The sequence below is a fragment of the Ochotona curzoniae genome, unplaced genomic scaffold (genome assembly GCF_017591425.1).
Source record: "Ochotona curzoniae isolate NIBS_2020 unplaced genomic scaffold, NIBS_Ocur_1.0 contig_908, whole genome shotgun sequence".
Taxonomy (NCBI): domain Eukaryota; kingdom Metazoa; phylum Chordata; class Mammalia; order Lagomorpha; family Ochotonidae; genus Ochotona; species Ochotona curzoniae.
The window spans coordinates 6,085,671-6,097,901 of NW_024466607.1; the positions used below are offsets into that span (position 1 = coordinate 6,085,671).

The 12,231-nt window shown below is 40.0% G+C and overlaps 1 protein-coding gene across 4 annotated transcripts in view; it reads right to left on the reverse strand.

Moving 5' to 3' along the window:
* The window catches only part of RAF1 (Raf-1 proto-oncogene, serine/threonine kinase), a 60,180-nt gene that overhangs the window by 15,346 nt on the left and 32,603 nt on the right, over positions 1-12,231 (reverse strand). Inside the window, exons 3-7 of one of the 4 annotated variants that reach the window (XM_040995220.1) lie at positions 12,013-12,125; positions 10,691-10,793; positions 10,253-10,410; positions 7,976-8,074; positions 3,648-3,801 (exon numbers count right to left, since the gene is read on the reverse strand). In XM_040995220.1, coding sequence (XP_040851154.1) covers positions 3,648-3,801; positions 7,976-8,074; positions 10,253-10,410; positions 10,691-10,793; positions 12,013-12,125 — 627 coding nt within the window. Of the gene's footprint in view, positions 1-3,041; positions 3,102-3,647; positions 3,802-7,975; positions 8,075-10,252; positions 10,411-10,690; positions 10,794-12,012; positions 12,126-12,231 lie in introns of all 4 variants that reach the window. The other 3 variants (XM_040995221.1, XM_040995223.1, XM_040995224.1) reach the window with 3 other exon arrangements.

Sequence of the window (12,231 nt, forward strand, 5' to 3'; positions counted from 1 at the left end):
CAGTGGGTGCCAGAAAAATAAAAACTGTTATACATGGATGCCAGCCCTTAATTCTCTCACCATGAAATGATACCTCATAGGCTGAGCTACATGCTACTGAGCTGATAAGACAAAGACTACCTTAAGAATTGATTAGAATAAACTATTTGGAAAATAGTTTAAATCACAGGGGGCTCTTTAAAAACTAATTTTAAAAGCAAATAAAACTTAAAAACAAGAAAAAATAAATGTTTAAGATGCTTAAGGAGGGTTTCTAAGAAAAAATTTAAAAATGTATCACGGGAGGCTGAGATCTAAATCCTAATTTAAAAAAATCTTCATTTGAAGTATAACCAAATAATATACAACAACATAGGCCACCCTCCCCATTCTCAAAAATTTACTTTTTATTATGTAACCACATGATATTTGTCTATTGGTATAGGCAAAATATTCATTCCTTCAACTGTTATTAAAATGTTATGACAACTGTACCAAAGGAAAAAAAAATTACAAACTGTTTACAATTTCCCAATCTAAACAGCTTCAAGTTCTAGTTCTCAAGCTGACTACCCTTTATCACTACTTAAAAGAAATTCACTACACACACACACACACAAACACATTACGCATGCCTGCAAGCAAAAGCTGCAAGTTTAGAAATATGCATGTTTTCGATGTGCAAAATAACTGCCAAGCACATAAAAAAATAAGTGACAAATAACCTGAACTTCAAAAGAGTACTGAGCAGGTGTGCCTTCACTACCCACTCTGTTTATGTCAAACACAGCACAATGAATTTTTTATTAAACTATATTCCCACGTATGTACTGATTTTTTTTTCTTATGGTCATAGTAATTTTCTCCCTACTTACAGCATATTCCTTATACTTTACTCTGGCAATTTCCACAGCTTGACTGATTTTCCTAAATACAGAGTTACAATGCCTGGTTGAAATCCTGGTTGCTCCGTTTCTATTTCAACTTGCTGCTAAGGTATCCTCGAAGACAGTAGGTGGTTCAAGCACACGTGTCACGCTGCCCCTGACCCAAGCTCCTGGCTTTGGCAAGCACATATCTACGGAGTGAAGCAATGGATGCAAGATCTCCACCTCAGCTTCAAGTAGATAAAAATAAACACTTTATAAAATTAAAAACGTTTAATCATGTAATGTTAAAAATGGAAAATCAAGTAATAAAATAAAAAGCATCAGGATTCAGGGCTCATACTTAGAGTGGGTAAAGCAGCTGCCGCGTGCAATGCTAACACTCAAACCAGGTTCAAGAGCTGGCTGCACCACTTTTGACCTAGCTCCATTTCGATGTGGCCAGGAAGGCAATGGAAGACAACCGCACATGGGAGACCCAGAAGAAATTCCTAGATATGGTCATACCCAGTGCTGGCTGTTGCAGCTATTTAGGCAGTACACCAGTGAATGGAAGAGCCCTCTTTTACCTTCTCTCTCTGTAACCCTTTTTGAATTTTGTTAAAAGTACCAGAATTCGGGCCTGGCGCGGTGGCGCAAGTGGTTAAAGGTCCTCGCCTTGCACGCCCGGGATCCCATATGGGCGCCGGTTCTAATCCCGGCAGCCCCGCTTCCCTTCCAGCTCCCTGCCTGTGGCCCGGGAAAGCAGTCGAGGACGGCCCAAAGCCTTGGGAACCTGCACCCGTGTGGGAGACCCGGAAGAGGCTCCTGGCTTCGGATCGGCATAGTATCGGCCCGTTGCGCTCACTTGGGGAGTGAATCATCGGACGGAAGATCTTCCTCTCTGTCTCTCCTCTCTGTATATCCGCCTTTCCAATGAAAAAATAATAAAAATAAATCTTTAAAAAAAAAAAAAGTACCAGAATTCAAAACTTACTTATAAAAAAAAAAGATGTATTTTTATTGGAAAGGCAGATCAGATTTACAAAGACACAGAAAGAACTTCCATCCACTGGTTTACTCCACAACAACCTGAGCTGACCTGTTCCAAAGTCAGGAGCCAGGGGCTTCCTCCAGGTCTCCTATGCAAGTGCAGGGTCCCAAGGCTTAGGGCCGTCCTCTGCTGCTTTCCCAGGCCATAGATGGAAAGTGGAACAGCCAGGAACATAAACCAGCACCCATATGGGATCCCGGCACTTTTGCAAGGCAAAGATTTAGGTATTAAGGCATCACACTGGGCCCCAAAATTTATTCTGCTCTTAAAGAAAGGATTAGCGTAACCACCGTGCTATTCTGTATTAAGAATTCTAGGATTTTCACTTCATTGCTTCCTCATAGAACCAAACCATACGCTATCAAAAACATAGCTGGTAGATTAATTGGGATGATAAAACAAAAAATAAAACTAAATGTTTGTGCAAAATCTTTCTCACCGTGGCAGAAAAAGTATGTCGTGACTTGAGATCTTAGTGAGCTGTGTGGCACAGGTATCCCTGCGGTTTTTGGAGGAACAATTCACCCACAAGGAGAACATAGGCACCTCTGACAAGGTATTAATAAATGATTTTCCAGGGTCTGTCAAACAAATGGGCCATACAGAGAATACTGATTGTGTACTAACTAAATAATCAAAACATTAGTTTTTACTAAGCATTTATTTTGTTTTAATAGTCTTGGCTTCAAAACTCTAACTTGAGAAATTTACCTACTATATATTGTTTTTTTCTAATAAAAAAATTGTATTTACTTACATTCAGAATGTAAGTAAAACAGCTGAAACTTTTTTTTGCAATTAGAGTGGTATTCAGTTAACAGCAGTTATTTCATATAAGTTGCATCAGACAAGTAGAGATGAAAATCTACCACCCCCATACAGAACTAATTTGTGCTGTGCACCAACAAGAACCTGCTTTAAATTTCCACGCCAATCTACAACTCCCGTACTGTACCAGGCAAGGTTAGTGTCTACTGAAAATACCACCAGGACAGGATGCATGGTTTCTTTACTCTCATATAATCTATTGGCAAAAAAGGAAATTTAAAAACAATTCTGACAAGAAATACGAATTTACTGTCTGATAGTCTTAGCAATCCCATTAATTACAAGAAAGCAAATGCATGAAGAAAAATACCTACTCTTCCCCTCAAACAAAAGCATCTGGACCACACCCTGGGAGAAGCATTCAGGCTGCTATTCTAGTCCAAAGCAAGGAGAAATAAAGAATAAAGAACAAAGGAAGTGTATTCAGTGGTTATTGAAGATGAAGTAGAAAGCAAACATAATAAACAGAAGACACAAAAAGCCAATAAAAGAAAACATAGTTTGGAACCAAAAGAATTAACATCTACCTAAAGACCTGCTTGTTAAACTCCTAGGATTCCCCCCTTTTAGTGAAATTTAGCGCTCTTACTTCCATTACTATTATATTCTTTCCAACACAAAAATGAAAGTACTCTTTATTTATCTTGTTACAAATCAGCTCACTGAAATTCTATTTAAATCTGCCATGGAAAAGGAGTCAAGTATGAACATTTCTTCAGGAGGTTTTAGCTCTCCAGCTGATAGCTGTGAACTGGATTAACAAGACAGTCTAAAAATGGCAGGGCTAAGAGAGAAAGTTGAGCAGCACAGAGGCCTGAGAAAGCACTGCTCAACTCCTGAACAGTCTGAGACCCAAACTCTCCGCCCTCAGCGGCCTGACACTCATCGCCCCCCACTCCCAAGCCGGGGCGCCTCTTTACCTCAATCATCCTGCTGTCCACAGGCAGGGTGGTGCTGACCATGTGGACGTTGGGTGTGGACGTCGACCTCTGCCTCTGGGAGAGGGAACCTTCCGAGGACGGGCTGGAGGAGCTGAAGGTGAAGGCGTGAGGAGTGGAGTACCTGTGCTGGGAACTGGAGAGAGGACAAAGGGTCCAGGGCTGGCACTCGGTCAGTCCTGCTGGACCTTCACTAAGACACTTTGCAGTAAACTATCTGTACGACCTTTGACAACACAGATCAGCCCTTCAATACAAGTCAAAACCTTTAATTGACTTAATTTAATTAAATTTATTGTATTTAAACAATACAAATTAAAAACCTCTTAGCTGTCAAGGTGCTTGTGCACACAAATTTTTAGAAAGGAAAGGAACACTTGGACTTGCAATACAAACAAAAGGGAACATTACAACTTTTCAAAAATATATCATTTCTACAGAATACTTCAAATCTTTACATATTCTGAGAAAGAAGTGATAAAGTTCTGCCTACCATAGCACCACCTACTAGCCTACCTGGAACCCTCCCAGCTTAGACTAAACCTACTAGAACTCCATGAACAGATGGCTGGACACATTACAGATATGTGCATGAATGCCAGGATTTTACCCACTGTTCATTACACCCTGCATATAACACTCAAAAATTACAAGCAAATACATTCATTTCCTTTTCTAATTATTTTTGTGGACTCAATATTTAAATCACAATACTAAATTATTAAATTAATCACTAGTCACTTTTAGTCAGTGCTACTATTTCACTGACTAAATTGCTACAAACATTAAAAATAGTGTTTTCATTATTTGCTTAAACATTAACTTGAGCTTTGGTCACATTCATGAATACTCATGTAGGAATTCAAGAAATAAAATACCTACTGCTTTGAAAAACTGCCTTTCCACATAATTCTATGTTCATGCCTTCAGAGACCTGGCTTTTTCTTTTTAAATATTTATAATTTTTTAAATGCAGATGTACAGAAAGGAGAGACAGACAGATCTATCCACTGGTTCACTCCCCAAATGGCCACAATGGCCAGAGCTGGGTCAATCTGAAGTCAGGAACCAGGAGCTTCTTCCGAGTCTCCTACACAGCTACAGGGTCTCAAGGATTTGCGTCATCCTCTGTTGCTTCCCAAGGCCACAAGCACAGAGCTGGATGTAAGGGGAGCAGCTGGGACACACACTGGCACACACGTAGGATGATGATGCTTGGGGGTGAAGGATTAGCCAGTTGAGCCAATGTGCTGGCATAGGAGATCTGGTTTTTTCCTAATCTTACAAGGCAACAGGGCTGATATTAACCTCCACTAGCATCACTCAACCAGAGAGCACAGGTTTGAGATCCAGCTGCTGCACTGCTGCTCAAGCTCTCTGCCAATGTACAGATGTCCCTCAACCATGTGGGGGACGTGGAATAATCTCCTGGCTCCTGGCTTCAGATCAACGCAACTCCAGATATTGCGGTCATTTCTAGAATGAACCAGCAGATTGAAGATCTATTTCTCCTTCCCTTTGTGTAACTGTGCTTTTCAAATAAATATAAGCTTATAAAAAAAATAAAAGGAGACAAGTAGTTTTTGTTTGCCAGACTTGCTTTTCAAATATCAAACAAAAACAAAAACAAAATCAAACAAAAAACACACACAGAAACCCAAATATTTCAAATCAAATTTCTTGTTTTGAGATATGGCTGCTTTTAATAACTTTACAGTTATTAAAAATTTATTACATTACTTAGAATAAAGACATGGATACATATATTTAGGCTCTAAAGTAATACTAAGCAAAGTAAGCACTAAGCAAAATTCAAATTTAAAGCTGGGACACAAAGTCACTACGACAAATTATACATAAACTCACAGGCTTCTACGGAAAAGGTAACTAGATTCTTTTGGATAGCAATCTATTAACTACCGTGTTTCTTTTTTTTAGTTTCCTTTTTAAATTTCTATTCAAGTAAAGGGAACAAATTTCATGTATTTCATATGTACAACTTTAATAACCAAAAGGTAATTCCCACCCTACCGCCAATACCTCCCTTACTTACTCATGCCTACCCTTTCTCCTTTTCAAATTTTTCTTTCAATTTTTGTAATGACATACTTTCTTCTTTTTTTTTTTTTAATTATTTTATGACAGAGTTCCATAGGCCTTGGGATTTCCCTTTACCCCCTTCCCAAAAAATCCTCCTCCCACCACTGATTTCCCCTGTATTAATACAGTAATATAATTCTTCATAAACATCACTGTGGGCATGGACAATGGCAGAGTCCAGCATCCCACTGTCAAGATACAGTTAACAGTTTCATTGGGAGTTCATCATTGATCTGGAAGTAGAGATGCATACTGCATTGTATCCTCACATCTGGATATGACAGTCTCCATTATCTAGTTACTCTACCACCCCTTAAATGAAAAGCCACAATACAAAATCAACAACAGGAAGAAAAACAGAAATTTACAGTATAATGAAGTTAAATCACATGCTAGTGAATGACTAATACATAACTGCAACAATGAAGAATACCAAGAACCTTCTTGAAGGCATGGTGTGACTTATGAGTCAGTGAAGAATTTAATGAGAAAAAAATGCTTTGAACAAATGAAAATAAAAACATCGAAATCCATGAGATATAGTTTCTGTTGATCTTTGCTGGTGAGATAGGTAGGTCACCTGTAGGCAACTGATAGCTGGGTTTTGTATTTTTAATCCATTATTAATTTATGCCATTGGATTGATGAGTGTAAGCCATGTGCATTCAGGGTTCATATGATAGGTGGTACTTTGGCCCTGTCATTTTAGGGTTGTCCATTGTTTGGTCTTCTACTGTTATTTTACTGGGATGATCTTCACATTTGCCTTTGGTTTTGGTGAATGCTATTTCTTTCTTTTTTTTCATGATTATATTTAGCAGTTTATAGTATTCAAGCAAGTTCTTACAGAACTTTGTACATTTTAGGATAATCAAAACTGATTTATAATTCTAACAAGCCATATATTAACCACGGGGGAGTAGAACAATCTTTGGTGGGTACACAGAGAAATCTCCAATATCTTAGTTAGTGAGGTATAACTGAATTCTTCATCCTACCTAGTGAGTTCTAGGAAAAGCCAAGTTGGGCACCTGACCAGTAAGGTACAGGCCGAGTAATTATAGGCCAACTGACTTTTTCCTGTCTGTCCAAATCTTTCTGTATTATTCTCTGTCTTTCTGAGCTAATTATGGGGCTCCTGAACAACCCTGATGGTCATTGCTAGAGAGGATGGGGAGCCAAAGTTGGAACAAGGAAGGACCAGAGAAAGCTCCTCTCCTGAGTCCAGGAGGAAATTTACAATTCTCCTATCTCTGAGGATCTCCCAGGGCTCCTGTCTGTTGTTCCGATGTCATCAGACCCTATGTGGAGGGTTCTGGGCTGCTTCAATCCCACTTGGGAGATATGACAGGAACTGGCTGACAGAGTTCTTGACCTGCAGGCATTCAAATCCTTGTGATCTCCTTGGCAGTTGGGATATGGTCCTTGGTGCCCATACTGACGATCCTTGATAATGTATCCACCGCTTCTGTGGCAAAAACACTCGGGAGGTTTCCGGCTGTCTCCAGGACTAGGATATAGCCCTCTTCTTGTCCTCTTGTTCTGCTCTGGGGTTCCCTTCTACTCTGAGCATATGACCTCCTGTTAAGAGGCTGTGAGGATCGCTCTTGTATGTCTCTGTATTTTTGCTAATGTCTAATGTGGTTTAGAATCTGTTATCTATAAGTCACCTGCTACAATCTTGATAGATTATACTTGAGTCTTCCTCTCACACTCTAACAAGCTGGAAGATTTCTCTGCCCTCCTGGCCTATCGTGGAGTAGAAAGTATATTAACATCATATCAGATTTTTCAGTTCTTTTGATGTATTAACTACCATGTTTCTCACAATGCGAAGCCATAATAAGCATTTGAGAGTAAAGGGTTTTAGTTTTACTGAATGACCTGGTATTTAACTGGAGACCCTTCCCAATGAAGCTCAACTCACCATCAAGAAAGACAGAATCTTAAGTTCTTTCAAACTTAACAAGGTATGAAGATATGCCTTGATATCAGAAAGAACTCAAGTCATTACCACCTCATGAAGTGTGAGCACTTTCAGAGGATAAGACTTCTACATTTTGCTGTAAGACCAAGATTTAGCTCCACAGAAGCAGCAAATGTTCACAGACAGACAACAGAATGCAAAGGAATTTTCTTTTGCACTTGGGTTTTCAATGCTACCAACCCCAATACAAGCTTCCAAAGGAAAAGCTATGAGTAAAAATTACCTAACAGGCATCCGGGAAACAGATTCTCGCATCCGACGCATTGTCAAAGAAGGCAGTGCTGGGGCCCCAGTTTCACCAAAGGTAGAATTTGGAAATAATCTAAGTAAAATCAGAGAAAGACAAGCTTACAGGTGTGCAATGAATCTACAAATAATTGGCCTGCCCTGCCTTGTAAGCTGCTACTCAACTGAAGTTTCTCATCACATTTTCTTCTACCTTTATAGGTACTAAGAATGAAAGAAACAACAATCCAATCATCTGCGCTGGAACGACTGGAATGTGAGAAATACTGGCCTGCCAATGAACGTGCAGGCTCCAGCAGGAAATATCAAAGCAACATTTGGTGAAGCCAATGCTGTGATACAGCTGGTTTGGCCATCAACTACAATGCCAACATCCTATATGGTGGAATGTTAGCTGCTTAATTTCCCATCCAGCTGCCTGATAATGTGCTTGGGAAAGCAGCGGAGGACAGCCCAAGTACTTGGATCCCTGAACCTATGTAGGAGATGCAGAGGAAGCTGCTGTCTCCTGGCTCTGGCACAGCCAACCATGGGACACTGAGACCACCTGGGGAAAAGAACCACCACATAGAAGACCTCTCCCCATTCCTATCTCTTTCTGTCTTTCCTCCAACAACAAAAAAACAAAAACAAAAACATTATTAAAGATTTATTAATTTTATTGGAAAGGAAAATTTGTAGAGAAGATTTGTAGAAAGAGAGAGACCTTTTATCTGCTAGCTCACTCCCCAAGTGGCACAATGGCTGGAGCTGAGCCAATCTGAAGCCAGCAGGTTCAGATGTGGGTACAAGGTCCCCAGGATTTAGGCTGTCCTCTACTTCTTTCCTAGGCCACAACCAGGGAGCTGGGTGGGAAGTGGAGGAGCCGGGACACAAACCAGCACCCATATGGGATCCTTGTGCATGGAAGGTGAGGATTTAGCCACTGAGCCATTGTGCTCGGCCCCAAAAATGTGTATTTTTTAAAGTCGTGTTTTCTTAAGGCTAAAGTAAGGAATTTTATGACTTGTATCATATACAGCTTTTCTGGAAACACTGTCTTAGAAAGATACAAAGACAAAAAACTAAATAAAAAGCTTATTTAATAAAAAAAAAAAAAAGGTGCCATGTAAGAGGAAAAATGGGGCCAGTGTGGCGGTATAGCAAGTTAAGCTGCCACTTGCATTTCATACAGCAATTCAGATGCAAGTCCTACAGCACCTTCCCATCCAGACAGCAGCAGGAGTGGCTCAAGCTGTGAGGCTGGAGACTGGAGTGAGTCCCTGCTTCCTGACTTCATGGTACCCAGGCCCTGCACTTGGGAGCACTGGGGGGTGAATCAAGAGACAGAAAATCTCTGTTCTCTGTGCCTTTCAAACAAATAAAGATTTTTTTTTTTCCCAAAAAAAGAGGAAAAATGATATTGCATTAACTGGGCACTTTCCATGCAGAGGCCAGACCACTTCAGCTCAGCTATTTCCCATATGGCTATCATCACCAATCCTCAAAAAAACATTACAGGGAACGTAACATCTTCCTTTTCCCCAGGAGTAACTAGAGCTCAGAGGTGGTTACAATCAGTTAACACTGAGATTTTTCACATATCTGTCAGATGTTTTCTCTAACTCTACTTTTCAAATAAATACAGACAGAAAAGTCAAAAATCCTTTTAATTTTCATAACCCTTTGTCTTTTCCCTGATTGCTTACTGGTACCTATTAATAGTTTAAAAAAAAGGTCTACCTGCTCATTTTGTATTACAAATCACACTAAATTAGCTAGTTTCTGAACTATCACTCTGGGGCCCGAGGTGCAGTGCAGTGGGTTAACCTGGCAACTATAATGCTGGCATCCAATATGAGTATCAGTTTCAGACCAGGCTGTTCCACTTCTAACCAGCTTCCTGCTAATGTGCCTGAAAAAGCAGCCAGAGGATGCCCCAAGTACTTGGGCTATATATCCACAGGGGAGACCCAGAAGCAGCTCCTGGCTCCTGGTTCCAGCCTGGCCCAGCCCCAACCTTTGCAACAACTTAGGGAGTAAGTCAGTAGATGGAAGACTCAACCCTCCACTCACCGTCCTTTCAAATAAGTAAATCTTAAAGAAAAAACAGAAACAACAACAGCAAAAAAGAAAAACCACACACACAAAAACACCTATCATTCTGAAGTAGATGATTTCCACATTACAATTCTTTAACAAGTCTAAAAGCCAGACTATCAAAGTGTCTATATACTTGCTTTCCCTACATTCTCTGAAAGAAAGGATATCTTACAAGAGTTGTCTGATATTACTCCAGTCCACACACATAGTAGGTACTTTGGTGCTACAGTGCTCATGAAATTTGTAGCCACAAGTCTGACACCGAAATCCATTTAGCAGAAACTTCTGACAGATGTCACAGAAGGCAAGTTTCAGGAACGTCTTTCGAGCCTACAAGAACATTGGTGCAAACAAGCCGATTAAATGAAAACTGACCAAAGAGTAATCCTGGCCCTGCAAAATTCATTATTATTACAAAATAAAGACTCCTGCTTGCAACATTGTAAAATTCATTAAAAAAAAACATATCTAATCAAATAATCTACATTGCTTTATTGTAAGCAATGGCATAACTAGAACATTAAGCAATCAATACTTACTGCCTCTGAGAAATTCCTGACACTAGGCAACATATCTAACATGCCATGAAGAAGAAAAAACTGCAACTTACAAAATTGTGTGTTGTGAGGGGAACATGATCCAGGAAATCTACTTGAAGTTCCTCTCCTATTAAGGATGCAGCATCAGTATTCCAATCTAAACGCGCTTTTTTACTGCAGAATTTCAGAAAATACCAAAGGAAGATGTTTAACAAGAGAAGAGTTTAATATTAATAGCAACAGCAAACACATTACACAACCAAAACTTCCCATCTCTTGCCTTCAGTTTGTTCCAGCAACAGGCATGTGGGCATGTGGAGAGTAAACCAACAGACAGGATATATGTATACACGTATGTATATATGTATACACATATTTGTATATTTAAGATTTATTGACTTTTACTTGAAAGGCAGATTTGTACAGGGAAGGAGAGACAGCAAGAGAAACACCTTTCATCTGCTAATTCACTTCCCAAATGGCTGCAATGGCCAGAGCTGAGCCGGTCTGAAGGCAGGAGCCAGGAACCTCTTCTGGGTCTTCCATGTATGTGCATGGTCCCAACACTTCTGCTCACATTCCACTGCTTTTCTAGGTCATAAGCCATGAGCTGCATCAAAAGTGGAGCAGCTGGGACATGAACCAGTATTAATATGGGATGCGGGCACTTGCAGGCAGGGGATTAGCCTATTAACCTTCTAAAAGGTTTCCTTTAAGGGGAAAAAATAATGGCTATTGGAGAACTGTAGACAATTCTAGCTTTTCAAGGGGTGTCTCTGTCTTGTTTCAACCATCAGCACAAGAGGTAGAAATCCCGCTGTGTCTTTTAACTGTGTCTGTCTAGCAGCAAAGATTCAGTTCACATTCAGCCTTGGAAAAACAAATGAGTTAATGTTACCAAGATTCTCAATATCCCCAAAACAGCACTCACTAACTAAAAAAAATAGTGCAAACATTTTAAATAAAGCAAAACCTTTGTTCTCGAGGAATACACCATCTGGGCCCGGTGCAATGTCTAATTGGCCAAATCCTCGTCTTCCAAGTGCTGAGATCTGGTTCCCAGCTTCGGATCAGCTTGGCTCCACACTTGCAGCCACTTGGGGAGTGAAGAAGTGGACAGAAGATCTACCTGTCTCTCCTCTCTGTAAATTTGCCTTTCCAATTAAAATTAAAAATTTAAAAAATACACTAACAATATGGTTTCCATTTACCATCAACTCAAACATTCAAAACAATATTCAAGCAATAATTTCCAGTTCATAGTATCTTAATTTTCTCTTAAAAATGCATAGATAATATTCTACAGGAAACCAGTATGATTTTTTTTAACTGGAGCCAGGAATTTGAAGTTAGATGATGCTGAACAGTCCGAAGGCACCTGCTGAGTACTCACCCTTTATGCTCCTGGAGAAGCCTGAACACAGCACAGCACTCTGGCTGCAGACCCCTCACCTTGAGCGCCTTCATAAGACAGTCATGCAGGCTCATTCCATTCCGCACATTGACCTACAAAGAGAGAACAACTTCAGAACCAGTGCAAGTTGTAGCATCCCTCACAATGGTGAACACACAGAACCCCCAGCAACCTGAATATCTGGGAACAAGTAAGCAC